Source organism: Pongo abelii, chromosome 1, assembly GCF_028885655.2.
Source record: "Pongo abelii isolate AG06213 chromosome 1, NHGRI_mPonAbe1-v2.0_pri, whole genome shotgun sequence".
Lineage (NCBI taxonomy): Eukaryota > Metazoa > Chordata > Mammalia > Primates > Hominidae > Pongo > Pongo abelii.
This window is the reverse complement of record NC_071985.2, coordinates 73,231,466-73,258,623: the sequence shown is the minus strand read 5'-3', so window position 1 is coordinate 73,258,623 and position 27,158 is coordinate 73,231,466. Positions and strand designations below refer to the sequence as shown.

The 27,158-nt window shown below is 36.4% G+C and overlaps 1 protein-coding gene across 1 annotated transcript in view; it reads left to right on the top strand.

Moving 5' to 3' along the window:
• PAPPA2 (pappalysin 2) overlaps positions 1–27,158 on the top strand; it is a 302,050-nt gene that overhangs the window by 150,874 nt on the left and 124,018 nt on the right. The window contains exons 10-12 of the mRNA XM_024232330.2: positions 3,949–4,040; positions 7,571–7,764; positions 9,433–9,579. Coding sequence (XP_024088098.2) covers positions 3,949–4,040; positions 7,571–7,764; positions 9,433–9,579 — 433 coding nt within the window. The remainder of the gene's footprint in view (positions 1–3,948; positions 4,041–7,570; positions 7,765–9,432; positions 9,580–27,158) is intronic.

Sequence of the window (27,158 nt, the reverse complement as noted above, 5' to 3'; positions counted from 1 at the left end):
CCTCTGCCCTAGTGTCTTCCAAGGCAGCTGTCTGATGGTGGCCACCCTGCAGCCCCAGGGTGCCATTTCTGCCTGGAGGATGTGGGGCTAAAAGGGGTGGAGGGCTCTTTCCCTATCCTGATTTTGCACATTCTCTCACGTGCCTTGAAGCAGCTTCATCTAAGGCAGTACTGCTTGGCTAGTGGGTCCCACAAGGTTACTTATCAAAATGTTCCTTGAAACTTCTGCCTGTGTTTTCTTCTCTGTGTAACTAGCATTTCCATCCAATGGGAAGGTATGTAACTCCAAATCTGGCTTGGCCAAATGCACCACATTACACATAAAACAAGAAGAAGCCATACCAATCATTTGATCACTTGGATATAACTTGTCAATAGGACCACCAAAACAAGCACAATGCAGGGCCCTGAAATTATAAACAGTATTCATATAGAAGTTAATCATTTCAATCCGTGCTGTTCAATATAGGAGCCACCAACCATAGGTGGCTCTTTTTGCCTTTAAAATATACCAGATGCAACTAAAAAACGGAATACTTAATTTTATTTAATTTTAAGTAATTTATATTTACTTTGAAAACCAAAACTCAATTTGGTTATTGGAAAATCTTCAAGTATATTTGGAACAACTTGGGCAGGTAAATCTAATGTTTCAACTATAAATTTTATAAAATCTAAATACAGATCAAATAGTTGAATTCAAATGTGTTGTAAGTGAAAAATACACACTAGATTTCAAAGACAGTATGCAAAAATAATGTAACATGCCTCATTTTATACTGACTGCAGCTTGAAATAATATTTTGAATATCTTGGGTTAGGTAAAATATATTATGAAAACTAATTTTACCAGTTTCTTTTTACTTTTTAAATGACTACTATAAAAATTAAAAATGTGGCTTTCATTACAGTTCTGTTGGGCCACATGGCACAAGATGATACATAGCATGCTTATATTGATTGTTTAGATTATCTTCAAAATGAAAATATAAAGTTGCCGACCTCCAAGATTATTCCTGGACCCCTTGTAGCAAAACACAGATGAAGGTTAATCCTCTCTCCATAAATAAGCACATTAAGGCATAAAGTATTTGGAGACTTCTTGGATATAGCACACATTTAATTAGGTCCCCAGTACAGTCTCTTTTCATTGAACTGCATTGCATTTATATAGAAAAATGATTTGAAGTTTCCTTAATTTCTTCAGTTATGTTGTTTTTATATCACTTTTAGCCTTCTCCACTTCCAGCTTGCCATTTAAAATATGATTACTATATCACTGTATTCATAGCATACATTTAATTCATTTTAAACCATTCTCATTTTTAATTATTTAATCTTTCATTCATCTTAGTGAGGCATACTTTAAACAATAGATTAGAGCTATTTATGATGTTCTGGGTCTGAAAACACTTTAACATTCCAAATCCTTTATCTACTGCGTTAAAATATATGTCCATTTTGGCCATCCTTCCCAAGGTAATTCACAGATTCAATGCCATCCCCATCAAGCTACCAATGACTTTCTTCACAGAATTGGAAAAAACTACTTTAAAGTTCATATGGAACCAAAAAAGAGCCCGCATCGCCAAGTCAATCCTAAGCCAAAAGAACAAAGCTGGAGGCATCACACTACCTGACTTCAAACTATACTACAAGGCTACAGTAACCAAAACAGCATGGTACTGGTACCAAAACAGAGATATAGATCAATGGAACAGAACAGAGCCGTCAGAAATAATGCCACATATCTACAAGTATCTGATCTTTGACAAAGCTGACAAAAACAGGAAATGGGGAAAGGATTCCCTATTTAATAAATGGTGCTGGGAAAACTGGCTAGCCATATGTAGAAAGCTGAAACTGGATCCCTTCCTTACACCTTATACAAAAATCAATTCAAGATGGATCAAAGACTTAAATGTTAGACCTAAAACCATAAAAACCCTAGAAGAAAACCTAGGCATCACCATTCAGGACATAGGCATGGGCAAGGACTTCATGTCTAAAACACCAAAAGCAATGGCAACAAAAGCCAAAATTGACAAATGGGATCTAATTAAACTAAAGAGCTTCTGCACAGCAAAAGAAACTACCATCAGAGTGAACAGGCAACCTACAAAATGGGAGAAAATTTTCGCAACCTACTCATCTGACAAAGGGCTAATATCCAGAATCTACAATGAACTCCAACAAATTTACAAGAAAAAAACAAACAACCCCATCAAAAAGTGGGCGAAGGACATGAACAGACACTTCTCAAAAGAAGACATTTATGCAGCCAAAAAACACATGAAAAAATGCTCACCATCACTGGCCATCAGAGAAATGCAAATCAAAACCACAATGAGATACCATCTCACACCAGTTAGAATGGCAATCATTGAAAAGTCAGGAAACAACAGGTGCTGGAGAGGATGTGGAGAAATAGGAACACTTTTACACTGTTGGTGGGACTGTAAACTAGTTCAACCCTTGTGGAAGTCAGTGTGGCGATTCCTCAGGGATCTAGAACTAGAAATTCCATTCGACCCAGCCATCCCATTACTGGGTATATACCCAAAGGACTATAAATCATGCTGCTATAAAGACACATGCACACGTATGTTTATTGCAGCATTATTCACAATAGCAAAGACTTGGAACCAACCCAAATGTCCAACAATGATAGACTGGATTAAGAAAATGTGGCACATATACACCATGGAATACTATGCAGCCATAAAAAATGATGAGTTCACGTCCTTTGTAGGGACATGGATGAAACTGGAAATCATCATTCTCAGTAAACTATCGCAAGAACAAAAAACCAAACACCGCATATTCTCACTCATAGGTGGGAATTGAACAATGAGAACACATGGACACAGGAAGGGGAACATCACACTTCGGGGACTGTTGTGGGGTGGGGGCAGGGGGGAGGGATAGCATTGGGAGATATACCTAATACTAGATGACAAGTTGGTGGGTGCAGCGCACCAGCATGGCACATGTATACATATGTAACTTACCTGCACATTGCGCACATGTACCATAAAACCTAAAGTATAATAATGATAATAATAATAATAATAATAAAAGAAAAAAAATATATGTCCATTTTGAGCATGAAAAAAGTCAAGGAGAAAAAAATGGTAATCCTCATCCATTTTGCAATAGCCAAATATTGGTTCTTTCATAGGAGCATCAACCCAAACTTATTTTGTTTCCATGAATTGCTTCATATCCCTTTCACTATAAACTAACTCCCCCACCTCAATTCAAATTTTGTCATCTGTTGCATTAGCATTTGAGGTTGGAAACAAAAACATTTTTCTTCTCTTAGCATTTGTTTCTTCCCTGCAATATATGTTAGCTGTCACCAGGTGGTAGTAGGGAGTAAAGACAGGGACCTGAGCCCTAAGGATGCCCTAGATGGGCTGCTTGAGTCTCTGGGTATATGAACAGGAGATTGAATTCTACAAAATCCTAATTTTTATAACAACTGCACCTTTATGTAACAAAACAATGAAAGCGTAAAGAAATACCAGATAAAAATGAATAAATGAAACCACACAGACAGGCAGGCTTTCTTCTTACCATCATCAGCTCTTTTAAGCCTTTATTCATTATAGGGCTGGCAGGGCTTTTCTAAGCTTAAGACCCTCTCCCAGAAACATCATCAGGACCCTCATGGATCTCCTAGATGTTTCTGAGCCATGAGCTACTTAACTTCCAGGAATTCCCACAACCCACTGGACATGCCAACCACCAATCATTGCTTAAATTGTATCTACTTTATATATCCATATGTTTCTATTTGCTGTAAAAGCATTCTTCTAGCTCCTACTTTTTTCCCACTTGCACTTTTTAATGTATACTGAGAAATTGTAAGAATTTTAAACGATGGTAGCTAAACAAGAAAATTTTTTTGTGTGTGTTATATATGCATATATATTTTACCCTCTAGGAGCCTGGGAGAAGAGTGTGATGATGGAGACCTTGTGAGCGGAGATGGCTGCTCCAAGGTGTGTGAGCTGGAGGAAGGTTTCAACTGTGTAGGTAAGTTCAAGAGTTCCAGTCTAAGAATGTGTCCTACTTTTAGAGGTGTATTATTTTGTGAGTTCTTGATATCCTGTAACATCTAGCTTAGTGATAATAATAATAACATTTGATGTGTCCCTTGCATGCCAGGCATGACTTGTTTCACAGATATTATCTCAGTCAATCCTTAGAATAACTGTGGGGAAGCCAAAGTGAGGCACAGAGCTTAAATAACTTGATTTCATTTATGCAGCTAGAAGTGGTAAAGTCAGCATTTGAACTAAGGAAGTACAGCTCTAGAATCTGCGTGGTAAACCGTTAGGTTACACTGCTTCCTAGCTTAATGTTACCAGGGATTTCTCTTGGATCCTCCAGGGTAACACCAATATGTCAGGTAAGTAGCACGATCATATGGACTCTACATACAAATTAGGGTAAGGAAACATTCTAGGCCAAAGCGAATGCAAGACATATTTTGGTGACTGCGTGTGATAGATTCAATCATGAAGAATAAAAGAGGATCCTAACATATTTTAGCCTTGAAGAATCACTGGTAAAAATGTTAACTTTGACTCCAGAGTATAAGGTGCTTTTAACTCTAGACTCTTGCCACTCCAGGGAGGCAGTCTACAACACTTTTCCAATTCTGATTAAAGCTATCATCCACAGGTTTCTTAGATGCAGATTATTTTCCATTGTCATCTGCATAGATTGCAATGATTTGGTGGAGCATAACCACACATTGAAGTTTTTAAAATAGCAGTGCATTTAAAAATATTTTAACGTCTTGAAATCTTAAGATAAAGTAGAATGTGATTACAATTATGTATAATTTATTAAGGTGTTAAGTACTATACAGAATATACAAATGTCCCTGCTCTCCAGAGCCAGACCTGAATCATAGAATGTTGGTGGTCCTCTCTCCATAAATTCATCCATCCATCCATTTGAAAAAGGCCCATTGTGTGCTATATGTTCAGTGGTACCATGTATTCTGTGCTTGTTGTGCACCATGAGTCTGATAGAGTCCCTGATCCTTTCATGAGTACAAGTTTAGCAGTGACTTAGAGTACAGCTTCTCTGTCTTACAGAAATGCCTCCTACCAAAGCATGACAGATGAGTTTCTAGCTTTTGCTTACCTAACTCTAGCCATGAAGAATGAACCTTGAAACAGACCATTCTGTTTACAAGTGGCCTTATCTGTTGTAAAATTTTTTCCCTTTTTTCCAGTTCGAAAACTGAGGCTCAGAACATTTTAATGACTCATCCAAGGGCATACAGTGAAATCTTTGCAGAGCCAGTCCTAGAACTCAGCTTTCCTCATGCTTAATCAAGTGCATTTTCCCTGCTATGAAACTACAGAGGATATATATTTTTTTCTGTTTTATTTGACTACCATTCAGATATTTGAAATACCTCTCCATTATTCTCATTTCCAATCCAAACATCCCCTCATGTGATTAGGTTTCCAGACCCTTTCTTATTTACCCCAAACTGGCATGCTTCATGTGGTCAATGCCCAGAAGGGAATCCAATACTCCAGATGTGGTCTGGCTATGCAGAATACATCGAACCGATTACCTCCCTCTTCTGTACACAAGTATTTGTTAACACAACCTCTGTTAGCATTATTTCTTTTTGGTAGCCACATAGTGGTCTCATATTAAATACAATATATATCCTCCAAACACTGAACTTTCCTCAGTGCAGCTCAAGTCTTATTTAACCTAAGAGCAGACCTTATTTTGTGTCTATCACATTTGATCTCATAAAATTTGGCTATTTCCTTCAACCCCAGTAAGACTATATTTAAATTGTTTTAACTATACAGGGTAAGGTTAAAATGATATATTCCAGCATTAGACATTTTTTCAGTGAGTCATAAGTTCATCATATGCTAAGCACATAGTTATATTCCGTTATTTCTCAAAATATCAGGTTTGAAGGAACCATTGTAAAATATATTTTTAAAGTATTCAGATGAATTTGAAAGAAACATAAACAAAAATTTTAAGTCCGTGCTCAAAAAAATACAGACAAGAGGCAAGAAGAGTAGTTACTGGGTTATAAGAAGAAAAACAAAACAAAACTATACACACATGTAAAGAGAGAGAGAGAGAGAAAGAGAATCATCATGGGAAAGGTCATTCCAAAAGCACATACATTGGCTTTGGAGAGTGCTTTGAGTAGGTTTGATGAAATGCATGAGTTGAAAGCCCAAAATAGACTTTCAACCAAGTCCTGTGGACAGTGGCTTATATCTGGCAAGTAGAAATAGATTTATCACAGAAGGGTCTTAGAGGAAATTGTTAAGAGAATAATTAATAACTATATATTGATGGACAGCTGACAAATTACTGGAACAGCCCTGTGGTATTGCTGTGAAGAATTGAACATGAAAAAAAGGAAATAGTAACAGTAAATTTTAGTAATGCTTTTATTGAATATATACCTAGGTGTTGTTATTTTGAATCTTAATCTTATTTTCATGTCCTATTTTTAAATAGAAAATGGAAATTTGAATGTGCCATTAATATTAATTGTCTCATATTTTGGTAAAAAATGCAACAGAACTTAAATGGCTTTGTAGGTGTTTCTCAGCTATCTACATTTGAAGGCAGTGTGTCTATGTATCTATAAAGAGTCAGTGCTATTCACTTACTAGAAGTTATCGTATGAGCAAGAATGGAACTTGTCCAGTGCATACCAGCTGGCTTTACAACCCCAATATATTTTCTTAGATATTCATCTATCACCTGTTTGCTTTTGAAGACAGCCCCTCTGTCTTAGTTTGAGGCAGTGTTCAGTGAGCTGCTGAATCTGCATTCTGGCTCTTGGATTTAAGCCTGACTCAAATTAATGCTCTATTGCTTACCATTCGAGGGTCCTCTACGAAGTCACATAAAATCACTGAGACTCAGGCTTCCTATCATAAAAGAAACAAAATACACACCTCACAGGGCTGTCCTAAGACTAAAAAAAAAAATTAATAACATATGTAAGCCTCAAAAGCCTGGAGCCTATATTCTCCAGTGTAATAGCAGTCACGCAGTTGAAGAAACACAATTAAGCAACAAAAAGTGATTGAGAACAAACCCCCGTGATACTTTAATATTTCAAAAACTATGAAAAAGATTCAAATATGTAATACATGATAGGATTTATTTAGATTCCTTTCTTCTTTTACCTATCTTATATCTCTAGTTTCCCCCAAATATCTTACTCAACTATTACTTAAAATTTCTTTCCACACCCAGCCTACAGCTGCTTTTTTTCTCCCTGTTCTTTCTCCCCTGATCTCAACCGTTTCTGTACTTTTATAATGTAGATGGTTTCTACCTTTCTCCCAGTGAGAAAAAATCCTTCTTCTTTAGGGATGTGTGGGATGTATGTGTATGTGTATGTTTGAGGTAGGATTAGACTGGCAGGCAATTGCAGAATTCTCTTCAGTGGGCTGGAGAAGAAATGTTGTGGACATTCCCATGTTCATTTTTTTCATGACATTTATGAAAACACTCTTTCTGTGTCACACAATATTTCTTGGCAGGAGAGCCAAGCCTTTGCTACATGTATGAGGGAGATGGCATATGTGAACCTTTTGAGAGAAAAACCAGCATTGTAGACTGTGGCATCTACACTCCCAAAGGATACTTGGATCAGTGGGCTACCCAGGCTTACTCCTCTCATGAAGACAAGAAGAAGTGTCCTGTTTCCTTGGTAACTGGAGAACCTCATTCCCTGGTAAGTTAAGCCAGATGAATTGAGTCAAGGCTGCGCAAAATTGTAAAGTGATTCCGCCTATGCTTACACTTGGGGTCTGTGTTTGGATAATTAAAAGAAGAAAAAGAAGGAGTTAGAAGCCCTGGGGAACATTACTGGATCTGCCAGCATTGCTATTACAATTACATGATGTTGGACAAGTCACTTAACCTCTCTGGGTCCCAACGTTCTCACCTGGAAAAATGGGTATAGTAACACCTTTTGCACTGTTTCAGTGGTTTACTACAATGATCAAATAAGCTTTAAAATATGTATTAAAGATCAAAGTATAAATTGATTTAAAGAAGTTTTACTATTGAAGAAACCCTAGAGTTTTTGATATAAGTAAATCCTTGGGTACATAATTTTTTTCTGAATATCCACCTAAATAGATAGAAGATCCTCTGACAGATCTAAAATGCTATACCAATGACATCTATGAGATATAGTTGAAGACTGAAAAGAGGATTAAAGGCTCACGACTCTTGGGACCTATTCCAGATGCTTCTATTGTGAAATAATCTCTTCCATTTATTAGAATAGGCAATACAGTCCTTTCACAAAAGTGAGATTTAGGCCTCTAGGTATTTCAGGCCAGAATGAAATAATAGGATTTTATACTTGAGAAGACATCTTGGAAGAGATTGAGGAGCCAGCTAAGGTTGATGCTCCAGTTCAAGGATTTCAGCAAGGACCCAGGGTCTCCTAGATTCCAGCTCTTTCATCCTTGGGCACAGCCTTCTTCCTCCTGCTCAAAACATGGCTGCAGTTCTCCTAGGCGTGAAGTCAGCATTTCAAGGAAGGAGGGGGCAGGCCAAAGGGAAATAGGTGCATGCCATCTCAGTCTTTCCCTTTTTATTGAGAAAATGATGGCTTTTCTGGAAGTTCCACCCGCCTCTTACTGGTCAGATCCAGGCCACTTCATCACCTTTAGTTGTAAGGAACCCTAAGGAGATGAGCATTTGTAACCAGATACACTGTCGCCTTGAACAAAATTGGAGTTTATTAATAAAAAAGTAAGGGGAAATAGATACCGGTCGGCAACTAGCCATTTCTGCCACACTCTCTCAGCCTAAATTCTAGCATCTTGCTCTTTCAAGTCCTGGCATCCGATGACAGGAAGCCAGGGAAGTTGGGAGATTCTGAGGTAATGACCGCTGTCTGAAGTGGCTTTTAGTCTAGTCTGTCTGTCTTCCCTAAGTGAAGTGGGAGAAATTTCCTGGGGTTTTATTTCTCCGGCTCCTTTACTTAGCTGAATCCTCAGTGGTTCCCCAACTCAGTAGCCTCGCTTTTGGGGCCAGTGGATGCTGCCTGGTAAGGGCTTCATCATCACCCCAGACAGACTTCCCTGGCTGTTCCTGGGGCAGTTACCTGAAATATGCCAGGACTATTTGTAACCACCCAGTGGGTAAGACCGCTGGGCTGATGATAAATGAGAATTGTTGTGTTTTCTACCCTTGTAAGTTATATCTTGATGTTAAAGAGAGCACTGAGAAATTCTTCAATGTTGAAAAAAGTTTTCTGCCAATAATGTGATCATTAGGCATTCAGAAAGAGAGAACAACTTTGCTTTGAGTTGGAGAGTTTCATTGTCCTTACTTATATCTTCACACTCCACACTTCAAATTGTTGGTTGAAATTGTATTTCAGATTTGCACATCATACCATCCAGATTTACCCAACCACCGTCCCCTAACTGGCTGGTTTCCCTGTGTTGCCAGTGAAAATGAAACTCAGGATGACAGGAGTGAGCAGCCAGAAGGTAGCCTGAAGAAAGAGGATGAGGTTTGGCTCAAAGTAAGTGGCCCAAATGCTTCTTTTGTGCATGTGAAAGGTGTAAGCATGTGTGTGTGTGTGTGTGTGTGTGTGTAAATGGTGCATTTGGATGACCTGTCAGAAAATTTTCTTTTGTTATCTCAAAGTGTTAATATTTTGAGTTTATTTTCACCTCTCTGAATTGTGGACTTCTTTCTGTTAATACATGAGTAATCAGTTTATCAAAGTGTAACATACACACAGAAAAGTGCAAAAATCAGAAATGCATAGCTCAATGAATTTTTGCAAAGTGAACATCCTTTCTAGTCACAACATAGATCAAGAAATAGGACATTCACATCACTGCCCCCCCACCAGGCTCTCTCATGTCCCTTCTTAGTTATTACACCACTGAGGTGGATACTATTTCTGTTTCTATCATCATAGATTAGTTTTGTCTGTTTTTGAAATTTATAGGAAAACACTTTACAGTATGTACTCTTTGCAACTGATTCTTTCTTATTTGGCATTATATTTGTGGGATTCATTCATGCTGCTTCACTTAGCAGTAGTGTTCATTTTCATTGTGGTATAAGCATTGCAATGTATGAATACACCACCATATATTTAACCATTCTAATATTGATGAATATTTGGATTATTTCTGGTTTTTCTCTATTATGCTATTACAAGTCATTCTGCTATAAGCATTTCTGTACATTTTTGTGGTGAATGTGTATAAACAGATGGGTATATTTGGAACTGCTAGATCACAAGTAGGCCAGCTTTGGTAAATAATCCCAAATAATTTTCCACAGTGGTTGTACTAATTTATATTCCCACCAGATGTTTTGAGTGTTTTAAATGTTTCACATTTTCATCAACATTTGGTATTTTAAGTCTCCATTTTAATGTTTTGTTGGATATGTAAAGGTATTGCCCTGTGGTTTCAATTTGTATTTGCATGATGACTAATGAGATTGGGAGGCTTTCATATGTATATCAGCTATTTGTACATATTTCTTAAGGGCATAATCAAGTCTTTTGTTCAATTTTCCATTGAGTTGTCTGTCATTTTCTTCATAATTTATATTATTTCATCATAATTGTATGCCTATTAATTCTTTTTCAGTAATATGCTCTTTCATATCTTCCAACACTATGGCTAACTTTTCTTGCTCTTAAACACATCTTTAGACGAATTCAAGTTCTTTTTTTTTTTTTTTTTTGAGAGGCAGGGTCTCGCTCTGTTTTCCAGGCTGGAATACAATGGTGCCATCATAGCTTACTATAGCCTTGAACTCCTGGGCTCAAGAGATCCTCCCACCTCAGCCTCCCAAGTAGCTAGGACAACAGTTGCTTGCCACTACACCCAGCTAATTTTTAAATTTTATGTAGAGATGGAGTCTAGAAAAGGCACCAACTCCTGCCAGTATCTAACATCAAACTCAAGTTAACCAAAGCCTCTTCTTTAAACCTGAGCAAAGGTGATAATCAAAGTAAACTGCTTTCATGAGACACAGGGGAAAGCTTGTATTCACTTAATAATTTTGCCTTTACCTAAATTAATATAACTTATTATAGTCCTTGATACCAAATAATTTAAATGTTTAGCTACCGGTGAGCTTCCTTTCCTATCATTTTCAAAACTAGGCTGGGCTTATGACCTTTTTGTTTAAAGCATTGCTAATTCTTTATGTTTTATTTTGCCTCTAAAATGTAAAACTGTTCAGTCCCCCCAGGCCCAAAGACAATCATGGAAGAGGTGGGTGTGTAAGATTCTAAGGACCAGATTTTGAGAGATAAAATTAATTGAGACCCTCCAAATCAAAGACAGGCACATAGATGCGTAAACAAAATGCTTGTGTTTTGTATAACTAATTACTGCAAGCCAAGATTATAGCAACTCAACACACATAAGTCAGTTTTATAACCTTATTTTTTGACTTTTAGTTTTGACTCTTATATTGCTTAAAAGAGGTTTAAGAGCTAATAAGTGTCTGCCCACCTTCATCCCTGGGTGGTCTAAAACAATTAATTAGCTATAAGTCTTTTAACTTTAAGTCTCTTGACCATAAGGATCCCACCAAAGGACATAATGGACCCGGGGCAGATAGCACACCACCCCGGCATCAGGGTGAGACAAGAGGAAAGCTTGGCTATTGATACTATTTCTGTAGTGCCTTGACAAAAAGGGGAAATGTAAACTGAAAAAAAAAATCCATAGCCCCTCTACAGACTGAGTAGATCCCCCACTTGGCCAAAGGGAATCCCCTCCAAACGCTAAAAAATCTAATTCAAGCCTGATGAGAAATAAAGGGTCAGACACACCTCACTATGCTCCCAACCCCTAATGTTTAAGCCAGGATCAGAGGCCATTCCAAATTATAAAAATAAAGTATTGCCCTTTCCTACACACACAAAAAATATTTTTTCTCTTCAATCGGGAGACTTAGCCTTACTGGGAGAAAATAAAAAAGGATACCTTGAGGATCAATTACAACCAAAATGGAAGGGCCCCTATCAGGTATTATTAAACACGCTCACCATATTAAACTTTTATTTATTTATTTATTTATTTATTTATTTTTTAATGTTATAATTTTTTTTAATTTCAATAGCTTTTGGGGTACAAGTGGTTTTGGTTACATGAATGAATTATATAGTGGTGAATTCTGAGATTTTAATGCACCTGTCACCCGAGTAGTGTATGTTTTACCCAATATGTAGTTTCTTGTTCCATACCTCCTTCCCACTCCGTGCCTTCTGAGTCTCCAAAGTCCATTATGTCACTCTGTATGCATTTGCGTACTCATAGCTTAGCTCCCACTTACAGGTGAGTACATATGGTATTTGGTTTTCCATTCTTGAGTTACTTCACCAGGAATAATGGCCTCAGTTACATCCAAGTTGCTGCAAAAGGCATTATTTCATTCTTTTTATGGCTGAATAGTATTTCATGGTGTATATATACCACATTTTCTTTATCTACTCATTGGTCAATGGGCACTCAGGCTGGTTCCATATCTTTGCAATTCAGGACATAGGCATGGGCAAGGACTTCGTGTCTAAAATACCAAAAGCAATGGCAACAGAAGCCAAAATTGACAAATGGGATCTAATTAAACTAAAGAGCTTCTGCACAGCAAAGGAAACTACCATCAGAGTGAACAGGGAGCCTACAAAATGGGAGAAAATTTTCACAACCTACTCATCTGACAAAGGGCTAATATCCAGAATCTACAATGAACTCCAACAAATTTACAAGAAAAAAACAAACAACCCCATCAAAAAGTGGGCGAAGGACATGAACAGACACTTCTCAAAAGAAGACATTTATGCAGCCAAAAAACACATGAAACAATGCTCACCATCACTGGCCATCAGAGAAATGCAAATCAAAACCACAATGAGATACCATCTCACACCAGTTAGAATGGCAATCATTAAAAAGTCAGGAAACAACAGGTGCTGGAGAGGATGTGGAGAAATAGGAACACTTTTACACTGTTGGTGGGACTGTAAACTAGTTCAACCCTTGTGGAAGTCAGTGTGGCGATTCCTCAGGGATCTAGAACTAGAAATTCCATTCGACCCAGCCATCCCATTACTGGGTATATACCCAAAGGACTATAAATCATGCTGCTATAAAGACACATGCACACGTATGTTTATTGCGGCATTATTCACAATAACAAAGACTTGGAACCAACCCAAATGTGCAACAATGATAGACTGGATTAAGAAAATGTGGCACATATACACCATGGAATACTATGCAGCCATAAAAAATGATGAGTTCATGTCCTTTGTAGGGACATGGATGAAATTGGAAATCATCATTCTCAGTAAGAACAAAAAACCAAACACCGCATATTCTCACTCATAGGTGGGAATTGAACAATGAGAACACATGGACACAGGAAGGGGAACATCACATATTAAACTTTTAAAAGATAACTACTTGAGTACACCTCTCCAGAATAAAACCTGGTTTTTTTATGAGTCACAGGCACCATAACCTACATCTGGGGAAGAAGCCATGACCTACCTCTGTAAACCTTTGAAAGACCTCTGCTACCTATTTAAAATAACACACGGCCAAAAGTAATAACGTGATACTGTGGATGGGAATAGGAGCATTAATTATTTTCTTCTTGATTATAATGTTTCTTTTCTATTGCTTTGGCCAACTACCTTCTCCTAGAAAACACCTCTTGTATCCTTGTTGGGTGTAGAGACTCTTCTAAGGACCTACTAGACACCGTGTTGGCACTATTAATCCTGTTTGCTCTCTCAATTAACCTAATCCAATGTGGGTGGAAGTAAAACTTTATAATAAATATTTCAAAAATTATAGCGTCAGGGAATCATCTTTGTGATTACTAAATTTGTCATCAGCATTTCCAGAACAGCAAATTCCACCTTCTGGCCTATCCAGAAAAATCTCATGGCCATCTCCCCAGACCTCCTGACTGATCACTTCAATCTCAAAGTACCCAGACCTCTACTTGTTAGGTGAAACTCTGCCTCACTTAATGGATTCCACCTAAACCGCCTGCCACTATGACCTAGACCTGGAAAGTTGGCTATCTTTACCTCCAGTGCACTAATAATTCTATCTTTAGTACCTACTGTTGTGTTAATGACACAAAAACAAAAGTTTCCCTTCAATGCTGTAATCTAACTCTAGTTGCCAAGTTCCCAAGGTCGCAGCAAGGTAAATGGGATTCCACTTCTGTGCGAAAAATCTGTTTATAGGCCTTCTCCTGAATCAAAACACACAGGGGAAAAGCAACTGCCTAACTGGGGAAGGTGGAAGCACAGCCCCCTTCTAAAGAACAAGGATAGTTTAACCACCCCTACTGGAGCAGGGGAGAAATATCTCTACAGATGCAATGTGGCCGCAAAGGGTAGACATCACACCTTGTGGGGCCTCTGTGCTCCAACTGGGCTCGTTTTTGTTTGTGGTCATGAGTGGGAAACAGTCATATCTCATAACCATTCCCGACTCTCTGGGGAGCCACGTGTTCTTTCAGGCATAGCTTTCCCTTATATATCAAAAAGGTGAAATGGGTGAATATACATTGGCCACCCTTACCCCTGTGGGGATCACTGTGTATAACCCCTTAAGACCCAGGAATACCAGAAATAAATGAGCAATAAGGTTGATTCTGGCAGGAATTGGCGCAGCAATAAGACTAGCAGACCCCTGGGATGGCTTGGCCTACCATGAGTTAGCCCTAAAATGCTTGACTCAAACCCTACAATCATTAGCCGCCAACACAGATTAGGCATTAAAGAGAATTCAAAAATTCCTAGACTCTTGGGCAAATATAATACTTGATAACAAACTAGTGCTGGATTATTTAGTAGCTAAACAAGGCAAGTCTATGCAGTTATTAATAAAATCTGCTATACATATATTAATATTAATATATTAATTAATTAATATTAATAACTTTAAACAGGTTGAGATTAACCTTTAAAAAATCTATGAACAAACTACCTGATAACATAAATACAGTGAGGGTACTGGCCCCAACTGTATTTGGTTGACTATCAAAAATGTTCTCCCAAGTCTTACCTGGTTCTTAACCTCTCCTAGGACTTTTATTATAAAAGTTAATAATAGCTTTCTTGTTATTACTAATTTTTGTCCTTTGCTAATTTAACCTCTTTCTTTTTTTTTTTTTTTGTTTGAGATGGAATCTTGCTCTTGCTCTGTCGCCTGGGCTGGAGTGCAATGGCGCGATCTTGGCTCACTGCAACCTCTGCCTCTCGGGTTCAGAGAGGTGGTTCTCCTGCCTCAGCCTCCCGAGTAGCTGGAATTACAGGTGCTCGCCATTATGCCCGGCTAATTTTTGTATTTTTAGTAGAGATGGGGTTTCACCACATTAGTCAGGCTGGTTTCAAACTCCTGACCTCAGGTCATCCGCCTGCCTCGGCCTCCCAAAGTGCTGGGATAACAGGCATGAGCCACTGCACCTAGCCTTAATCGAACCTCTTAAGAAAGTTTGTGTCTTCCAGATTACAACAATTCCTTCCTTCTTTTTTTTTTTTTTTTTTTTTTTTTGAAATGGAGTCTTGCTCTGTCACCCAGGCTGGAGTGCAGTGGCACAATCTCAGCTCACTGCAAACTCCGCCTCCCAGGTTCACTCCATTCTCCTGCCTCAGCCTCCCGAGTAGCTGTACTACAGGCACCCGCCACCACGCCCGGCTAATTTTTTGTATTTTTAGTAGAGACGGGGTTTCACCGTGTTAGCCAGGATGGTCTCGATCTCCTGACCTCGTGATCCGCCCGCCTCGGCCTCCCAAAGTGCTGAGATTACAGGTGTGAGCCACCACGCCTGGCCACAACAATTCCATATAAAAATGATAGCAGCACAAGGCTTCCAACCTATCCCATCTTCTGACTCAAAAAATAAAAACACCCTCCCTTTAGGCCCCTTAGGCCAGCTATCCAAAGATTTTTATTCCCCCAGTGCTAGGCAGAAAGCAAAGTAAAATTAGCAGAAAGCACTCAGAGAAGATAGACCTCCACCCTTCTGCAGCCCCCTTAGGATTAAGGAGGAGTATCTAATATCTGAGATAGGGATAAGGTAGAAGATCAGTAGGACTTGTTTTGTAAGCATTGGTCAGGGCCCTGCTAATTAGAGCAGGATCTGGTTGAAACAGGCTACAGTGAAGAAGCCAGCCAAAACCAGCAGATGGCAATAAAAGTGACCTCTAGTTGCCCTCACTGCTCATTAGTATAAACACACTTCCAGCAGCACCATGGCAGTTTATAAATGCCATGGCAGCACACTATGGCAATGACCCAAAAGTTACCCTATATAGTTCTGAAAACTCCTTGCCCCTTTTCCAGAAAGTTCTGAATAGCCCATCTCTTAATTAGCATATAATTAAAAGTAGGTATAAATATGACTGCCAAAAGCTCCTAGGCTACTACTCTAAGCACACTGTCTATGGGGTAGCCTTGCTATGAGAGTAGCGGTACCTCTGCTGCCTCTTCATAAAAGCTGCTGTCTAACACCACTGGCTCACCTTCAAGTTCTTTCCTGGGCAAAGCCAAAACCTCTCCTTGGCTAAGCCCCAGTTTGGGGGCTTGCCTGCCCTGCATCAGTTTTCTGAGAAAGTGGAGTTGAATTTTATCTAATGCTTTTTCTGCATCTATTGAGATGATATTTTTTCTCTCTTTGTTCTGTTACTATATTAACTCACATTAAAAAAATTTTTTAATGTTAAACCAACCTAAGATATTTGGAAAACCAATAGCCAATCACATAGTTTTGAATTCTATTTGAGAATATGTTGTTGGTTTTTCATCTACATTCATTAGAGTTTGGCCCTAACTTTCTTTATTTTACTATCTTGTCAAGTTTTATGATCAAAGCTAAATAAATAAGTTTCTTAAATAAGTTTCTTTTTGCTCCATTTCTCAGCTCTATGGAATATTTTGTGTAAGGTTGGTGTTAATTTTTTGAGGATTCATCAGTGAAACTATCTGAGCCTGGATTTTTCTTTGAGGAAAAAAATACAATTATGGATTAAAGTTTTAAAACAAATGTAGAGAAATTTAGGTTTTCTACTTAAGTCAATTTTAATAAGTTGGGTTTTTCAAATAATTTGTCCCTTAAAAAATCTGAAATATCAAATTAAGTTTTTCATAATATTCTGCTATTTTCTTTGTCATGTTTCTACAGAATATAGGATATTTTTCACTCATGCTATTATTAATTTGTGGCTTGTCTCTTTTGTTTTTACTGCTCAGTCTTGCTAGAGGGTTATCATTTTCATTAACCTTTTATTAATCTTTTTATATGACCAACTGAAGACATATATGATCTTATTTTTCATTATTTCCTTTATGTTTGCATTAACTTGTTCTTTTTCTAGTAACTTGAGGTGATGCATAGGTAATTGATTTTTGTCCTCTCTGTTTTTAAATTTTATACATTAAGGCCATAAATTTCCTTTTAAACATGACTTCAGCTACATTTCGTAAGTTTTCACATCTTATTTCTGTTACCATTCAATTCAAACCAGTTTTCTTGTTTTCATTGTGATTTCTTTTTTTACTCCTGAGTTATTTACAAGTGTGCTGTTTAACTTGAAAACATATGTGGATTCGGGGTTACTTTTTTTAAAAAAAAACATAGCTAGAGTCTTCTGTGGTCAAAAGTATATTCTATATTTCAATTCTTTGAAATTTGTTGAGCCTTGAATTATGGATCAGTCTATGGTCAATATTGGTAAGTATTACATGTACTTTGAAAGGAATGTGTGGTCTGCAATTGTTGGATAAAGCATTCCATGTATTTAAAATGTCATGTTTGTCCATTGTGTTGTTGAAATTTCCTATACTATATATATTTTGTATATATTGATTTTTCCCAATATTTTGTGTACTGTTTCCATCGGGTACTGAGAGACATGTATTATATTCCTCCAAAAAAATCTTGGATTTGTATGTTTCTCTTTTAGTTTTGTCATTTTTGGACATTTAGAGGCTATCTTATTAAATGTGAAGGCAGTCTTTACTTTGCCTAGTAGTGTGAAACCACAAAATGACTATGCAAGTTGAAACCTGCAACCTTAATAATCAATGGGAAAAATTACAATTACTTCATGATATCTAAAAGGTTTTTTTTTTGCAACATTAAATGCTCTCTTATTTTTAGTTATAAGTATGTAGAAAATGGAAAAAACTAGTGAAACTAATATTTAGTTCACTAGAATTTGAAACAGAAACATGAAGAAATAAAGTGTTTCCTTTTTTGTGAAAAAACAAAAAACAAAACTTACGAAGAATACTTTAAACATTGTTTGGCTTTTCCTCATTATATGACTTACATTACAAAGCAAGCAGTTCTTCTGTGTGTTGATGAATTGTCATGTTTCTTGTGAAGTTTGAATCCACTTCCAGCATTTTATCCTTTGCACTTTCAATGTTATGAAATATCTCTGAGAGTTCCTTTAACATAAGTTTTTTTCTTGACATTACTTCTGGGACAGCTTCTTCCTTTTTGTCACAACTTATTTTTTCATTTATATCGATAATTTCACTTTCACTGACTTTCTCTGGCTGTATTCCCAGAGTCTTTTTAATGGCAGTAGAGTCAACATTCCCAGAGCCAGCTATTTCTTTTATAACTCCATTTATCTTTGATTCAAATTTCACTTCCCAGCGTTATCATTTTTCATTTATTTGCTACATGTTCATCCTTTTTAGCCAATTCCCTCTTTTGATTATCCATTTCTGTAAAGTGTCATTTATCACTAGGAGACAAAATGGTAACATAAGTATACACTTTTTAGTTTCTGTGTGAATGAAATAACAGATACCCAGTGACCAGTCAGTGACAGACTTTGAACGAAATGATGTGATTGGTCACCCATCATTATTCACATTTGTTATTCACATGGTGATTTTTGGATTGAAGGACCAATAATGAAGTTGGTACTTTATATAGTTAAAATTAATATATTGTGCAGACTGAAATACAAATCATGTTCTTGGGAGACTGGTTTTAGTTAGCTAAATTGTTATAACTGATATTCATCCATATGGGAACTGTGTAAACTGGAAACTGTCAGTATATAATTTTAGAATTTTTGTATCTTTTAGGTGAATTATCTCTTTTAAAACTAACTTTAAAAGCCCTCTAGCAATACTTCTTGCTTTACCATAACCTTACTGTAGCCATACCTATACTGAATAACATTTTATATTTGTGTATTGTGTCTTCTTTCATCCTATTACTTTTAACTTTTCTTTGTAATCATATTTAATATGCTTAGTTTGTTATCAACATATTATATATATATGGCAATCTAAAATTCTCTGTTTTCTAGTTGGATAACTTAGTACAATTACATTTAATGTAATTAAGAATGTTTAATTTTAAACTTACCAACTTACCGTTTCTTATTCATTTGTTCTATATGCTCTTTATTTGTCTCTTTCTTGCTTTTTTTTAAATATGTAGTTTGATTATGTGATTTCTCATTCTATTAGTTTGTTAGTGTGTTAGTCAGGGTTCTCCAGAGAGAAACAGTAGGATGTATCTACATATAAATAGATAATAAGAGGGTATTCATCAGGGGAATGGCTCGCACAATTATGGAGGGTAATTGGTTCACACAATTAAGTCTCATAATAGGCCCTCGGCAAGCGGGAGACCTGGGATGCTGGTAGCATGACTCATTCCAAGTCCAAAAGCCTCAGAACCAGGGAAGCCAATGGCATAATTCTGTCTGAGGCCAAAGGCTCAGGAGCCCCCAAGAAGCTGCTGGTACAAGTCCCAGAGTCCAAAGGCTTAAGAACCCAGAGTTCTGATGCCCAAGGGGAAAGAGAAAGAGTTTCCTGCTCTGGAAGAGGAAGAAAGAAAAGTCTCCCCTTCTTTCATCTGTTTGTTCCATCTGGGCTCCCAGCTGATTAGATGGCACTCATCCACACTGAGGGTGGATCTTCCTTTCTCAGTCTACTGACTCACATGACAGTCTCCTCCAGAAACACCATACAAACACACCCAGAAATAATGCTTTACCAGCCATTGAGGCATCCCTCAATCCAGTCAAGTTGATATTTAAAATTTACCATCACAGTGAGCTATACTTTTATTTTCTAAGTGGTTAGTCTTGAGGTTGCAACATGCATTCTAACTTGTTGAGTCTGGTATAAATTAGTACTCTCACAATTTTATAATGAATAAGAATACCTTAGAATGCTTTTCCTCCATTTATTGCCTTCTGCATTTTTAAAGTAAAATGAATTTAAATTCCCTAATATTTACCCCCTCCAGTGCTCTTTAATCCTTTCTACATTTATATGCTTCCATTATTTTTGTTTAGCTTGAGGAAATTCACTTTTATTATTTCTTTTAATGTGGGCCTGCTGGCAATGAGTTCTTTCAGTTTTTGTGTGGCTAAAATATTTTCATTTGGCATTCATTTTCAAATGATATCTTTGGTACAAAATTCTAGGTAGCCAGTTGTTTTCTTTTATCCTTTGGAAGATGTTATCCCGTTATCTTTTCACTTCCATATTTTGGAGAGTTAGCTGTACATCTGATATACATTTCTTTGAAGGCCATGTCTTTTATTCCCTGGTGCTTTTAATATATTCTCTCTGTCTTTTGTCTTCAACAGTCTTTTTATGATGTTCCAGGGCCTACCTGTCTTTGCATATGTCTGGTTTGTCAAGCTTCTCCAATCTGTGGCTTAGTGTCTTCATTTCAAAAAAATTTTTTTCAGGTATTCCTTCTGCTCATTCACTTTTTTTTTCTTGGTTGCCAAATATATATACATTACACCTTTTTTTGTGTATCTTTTTAACTTTTCTGTTCTTCTGTTTGTTATTCCCTTCTTTTTCATGCTGTAGTCTGATTATTTTACACTGAGCTATCTTCTGTTTCAATAATCCCAAATTTTGCTCAATATAATCAGCAGTTAAACTATTTATTAAATACTTAGTTTTGTTATTGTATTTTTAACTTTAGAATGCCTATTCAATTTTTCCTATATATTCTTTGTGAAATTCTTCATCTTACAGTCTATTTAAAAACATATTAACCACATCATTTTTAAGTCTGCATCTGATAACACCAATATCTTGATGGAGGGGTCTGTTTAGGTTGACTTTAAAACATTGTATTTATTTGGGTGTTTCTACTATTATACTAATAATGTTTTAAGTGAATATCAAACACAATAAATTGTAGAGGCTCTGGCTAATATCTTCCTTTCAAGATTTTTTTTTTTGGACATGTGGTAAGATTTGGGAAAGATCACTTTAATTCAATAAGTAATTAAGATAGCTGTGCTTTGTGAGCCTTTATACATTTTCTTTTTTTTTTTTTTAGTTTTTTCTTTCTTCTAAGGCCTGTCTCTTCAGGGGTCTCAACTAAAAGCTTGGATTAGGACCTCCACATTGACAGTCTTTGAAGTACAATTTCTATTTCATCAGCAGTGTGTCTGCTAAAAACTCTTCTTAGTTTTTTGGCCTTTCTATTGCCAATTTCTATTTGGCTTTTTATACTGTTATTTTGCATTGCTTAGGATTTGAAGAATACCTCAAAGGCTAAAGTAGCACAGAATATTAGGTTCCCTTCAATGTGTTTTTTTAATATTATTATTAGACTTTTAAGTCCTGACTACTTGGTTGCTCTCAAATGCTTTTAAACTTTTTTGTATACTTAATTCATGTTTTATGATTGTTCTTGCCAGGACAGTTTGTTGTATTACACGCTACTCTAAAATAGCTGAAAATAGAAATCTCCAGCTGGAATTGCTTTAATATATGTCAGTTAGCTACATCTTACATTTCAGGTGTGTACCTTGTTTTAGTCTGCCTTCTGATGCTATAACAGAATACCACAAACTGGTTAGTTTATAAAGAAAATAAGTTTGTTTGGCTCATAGTTCTGGAGACTAAGAAGTCTAAGAGCATGATGCTGGCATCTGCTCAACATTGGGTGAAAGCCTTCTTGCTGCATCAAAACATGGTACCAGGGTAGTAGGGCAAAAGAGAGCATGTGAGACAGAGCTCACTTTTATATAAAAGCCACTCCTATGATAACTGAACCACTCCCATGATAATGGCGTTAATCTATTCATGACAGCAGAGTCCTCATGACCCAATTGCCTTTGAAGGGCTCTGTCTCTTGACACAGTGCAAGCAAATTTCCAAGACATGAACTTTCGTGGACTACATTTAAGCTATAGCATACCCAGTTCATACTAAAATTCATCCAGGAGTAATAGTCTTTGTATTAGAAAAAATTATTAATATAATTGAAAGTTCAGTTAATATATAAGACCTGTTAAGAAAATTTAGTCTTCACAAATCAATACAACACCAAATAATTCAGAAAGTGATTTTTAAAGATAAGGTGGTGAGGTTTTTTTTAAACCTTTCAGAGAAATATAGGATTTCTGACTCTTTATTCTTCCTTTCAGTACACTTTAATCTTGATTTGATACACAAATATGATTAGTATGCAGTAATTCAGAGACAAATTTACTACAAGTGAGAAACAATGATAGTGGAAAACATTAGTCTTGAAAATATCTTCCCAAAATCTTTCATTGACTAAAATCTTACTTGCCCAAAAAAATTTCTATCATTTTAGTCTACATTTACTGAAATAATACTCTTAGTTTTTCTTTTCTTCTAATCTTGAGCCAATAGAGCAAACGTGTAAGAATTTTCTTAAATATAATAAAATGTAGAGTCTTTTTTATTTACATAATAAGCACATTTTATAGCCATTTATGGTTTACAAAGTACATTCTCATGCACTATTTGTATTTGATCCCTACTACAGCCTTGTGAGTTTGGCAAGGTAGGTGTTTTCCAATTTTACAGGTGAGTAAAATAAGAATCAAAGGCCCAAAGTGCTTTTTCTACATCATTCAAGAATAAAATAATAAATCTGACGCTCATATTTATGCCTCTTGATTCTAATCCCATGTTTATCCATCTATACTATGTTGCCTCCTTCAATCAGCATTCACTAAGCACCTATAATATGCCAAAACCAGAATTAAGCACTGGTGACAGACAGAAACATAGCACGAGCAAGAAAACAAATTAAAACATATGTTGGATTGTAAGGAAAGGCTTCCTATCTTCTTTTGCTGTGTTTCTTCTAAATTCTTGAAAGACCGTGTATCTATTAATCTAGTTCACAGGATTTATTAAATACACATTGTCAACTCTGAGGAAGAAACAGAAGGCATAATTCTTCCCAGAAAGTCCTTTGTATCTAAGTAATATAGACAACAAATGAAGCAATTTGAGAAGCAGATACTCAATAAGTACTTGTTGTTTTGTTTCATAGGGAGCCCGTCAACATATGCAAAATCATATGTTCATGTTTATTTTCGTGGCTCCTCTACAATGTCTGCAATTTGGAATGGTCTCGTTCAGGCTGGACTGGTTAGCAGTCCCAACAGCAACCACCACATGCTCACAGTGTCTTCCACATCAGTTATAAATTACAGACTACTGCCAGGAAACCCTTGCTACATAAAGCCCAAAGCCTGTTAACCATAATTTCCTCTCTTCCTTTGTTTGGGTTCGACTATCCAAACACTGACTGTGAATCTTCAACAGAAAACGCAATACGTGTTTAATTGATTGGATTTCAAAGTTGAAAATCCCTAACACTAGGCATCAAAGAAGAAACGCATTGATTGAAATTTACTCTATTACTGATATTTTATTATTAATTCTCATACAAATTCTTACTAGAGATACAATTTTTCTCATTCTAAAAATGATTATCTTAAAATTCAGAGATGTTAAGCACTGGCTAGTAGAGCTACAGATAGGATTAAAATTGAAATCCAGTTTGTGGAAAAACTCATGGTCCTTTCTGTCTATACCAGGGTTTTGGAAACATTTTCTATAAAGAAAGCAGATAAAAAAATACTTTAGGGTTTATGGGCCATTCAGTCTGTGTCACAACTACTTAACTACTACTTCCGTTAGCATGAACATAGCCATAGTCAATATGTAAATGAACAAGCATAACTATATCTCAACAAAATTATATTTATGAACTCTGAAGTTTGAATTTCATATAATTTTCATATTATTCATGTTTAAAGTTTTTTTAACCATTCAAAAATGCAAAAACTATTATTAGCTCACAGGCTGTACAAAAACAGGCAGTGGGTCATATTTGGCTTGTGGACAATAGTGTGCTAATCTCTATTCTATATCATGTTTCCAGTAAATATTAAAGATATTTACGAGCGTTTGCTTTATTTCCACACCATGACAACATTCACTTTTAATTCTATTTAGTAAACAATGTCTCATATGAACAATATATTGTGATATGGAGGGATCCAAAGATGAATGAATTACCATCTTCACCCTTAAGGTACATACATAGCAGTGGACACGTTTACAAAAATATGGTAGAAGACATAAAGTTGTAAGTCATGTGCTACAGATACAGTAAAGTGAAAAATAGACTTGAAAGAACCTGGTAACTCATTGGACATAAGGAGATAGAGATAAGCATTATCTCAGGCTGAATTATTTCATTTGTCACATCTTCCACAGCCGTTTACACACACACGCACGCGCGCGCACACACACACTCACGGGTTTAGTCATTTTAATCATAGCAGATTTATTTTAGTGCTGAAATATGTCAGAATTTTCTTTTCTTTTTTTTTGAGATGGAGTCTCGCTCTGTCACCAAGGCTGGAGTGCAGTGGCACAATCTCGGCTCACTGCAAGCTTCGCCTCTCGGGTTCACGCGTTCTCCTGCCTCACTCTCCCTAGTGGCTAGGACTACAGGTGCCCGCCACCACGCTCGGCTATTTTTTGTATTTTTAGTAGAGACGGAGTTTCACCGTGTTAGCCAGGATGGTCTCGATCTCCTGACCTCGTGATCCGCCCGCCTCGGCCTCCCAAAGTGCTGGGATTACAGGCGTGAGCCACCGCGCCCGGCCAGAGTTTTCACTTCTCTATAACATTCCTGGTGGGAAACTTATGTTTTTTTCCTTCTCTGTAAATGATTTACTCATTATATCTCCCCAAGAAATAAAAACTTACCTTCTACTTCTATCATTTAGCTCAAGGATTATTTCCATTATAAAACCTAACCCTTTCTAAACTCTTCTCCTGAGCCCCAGGTGGTATAATTGATCACTTCATCCTCGATACACGCGTCTCTCAAAGTGCCTGTATACTCCACTGTTCTTGTTTACCTATCTCTTCATCCTGTGAACTGTAAGGATCTCGGGGCAGAGGCCATGTGTAGTCACGATTGTATGTTCAACACTGAGTGCAGAGCCTGCTTATTGTAGTGTTCAAAACTGTTGAACGCATGAATAAATGATGGGATATTAAATCTTAGCCTTAGCAGTGGGGAGCATATTGATAATATTATTTATGACACAGAACAGAGGTAAATAAGTAGGACTGTACACTGGTCTGGATTGAAAAGAGAATGGCCACTACCATTTCTTCTGAGGCCAGAAATAGTGGCCAACCACCTCTTCTTGCACAGCCTTTTAAAAGATGGGCTGCAGTTCAAGTGGAAATCACATCAAAGGGAATTTTTCAAGGATGAGGAGAATTTGTGATTATCTTTGTTTGTGGCAGGTTGGATTTGGATTCTCCAGGAAATATATTCTGAGATGGAATTTGGTATGCAGGCCATTTACTAAGGAATGGTCTAGGGATCACCATCTGTGAGCAAGAATGGAAAGAAGCATAAGTGGGTAAAAAAGGAAGTTGAGCAGCCTTAATGTTAGACTCAGCTGACTCCTTCTATGGAGAAATAATATATGTGACCACAAAGGACAAGGCAGTTCAAAGTAGAATAGTACTGCTGTAAGGTCCTAACATTATTCATGAGATAGTAATATTTTTTGGAAGTAGATTGCAATAAGCTAGAGATGCATATTGTAATCTCTAGAGTAAAAAATACACATATGCACAGATAACTGTAGAGGTAAAGTCAAAGAGAAGATTAATGGAATAATAAAATAAATTGATTCAAAGAAGACAGGAAAATAGGAACTAAGAAATGAATAATTGTTGGAAACAACAGAAAATAAATACCAAGATGGTAGACTTAAACCCACCTATATCATTAATTACATTATTTAAATTATCTAAAAACTCCATGTAAAAGGCAGAAATTGTCATATAAAAAGAAACAATTACAAAACTGTTTATAAAAAACACACTTGAAATAAAAAGACATGTACGTCAAACATAAAAGGGTGGAAAATTATGTACCATGTAAATCCTAAACATAAGAAAGTTGATGTGCCATGTTAATATCTGACAAAATAGATTTCAATACAGTGTATTACCAGAGATAAAGGAGCATATTTCATAATGGTAAATAGGTTAATTTCTAAAGTAGACATAATAATCTTGTTATAAATTGAAGCACTTAAGAACAGAGGCTCAAAAGAAATGAATTATAAATTGACAGAACTAATGAGCAAACAGCCAAATTTATAATCATAGTTGGGGACTTTTTTTCACCTATCTGTTAGTAATTCATTTATCAAGTAGGCCAAAAAATCAGAACAGATATATAAGATTTGAAGATCATTATCAAATATCATGACCTAACTCACATTTGTAGAAACAATACACTCAAAACAACTGTAGAATGCTCATGATACATTCACCAAGACAGACCATATACTAGACCATAAAACAAGTCTCAATGAATTTGTAATGTTTGAAGCATACAGGTAAATTAGTAGCAAGATATCTAAGCCATTCCCAAATTAAGCAATACATTGCTAAATAATTCACAGGCCAAAGAAGATGGTATGGAGGAAATTAGAAAATATTTTGAGCTGAATTATAATGAAACAAAATTGAAATTTGTGGATGCAATTAAAAAAGTACTTGCAGGGAAAGTTTTAGCATTTAAAATGCCTATATATAGGAAAGAATCAAAATAAGATCAACAATCAGAGTTTCTACCTTAAATAATTAGAAAAAGATCAAATTAAAATCAATTAAAATAAAAAAGAAAATAACAAAGAGCAGAAATTAGTAAAATAGAAAAAACTTCAATATCATTGCTATTATTTTACTTTCTCTGGAAATAGAAGCCAGTGAA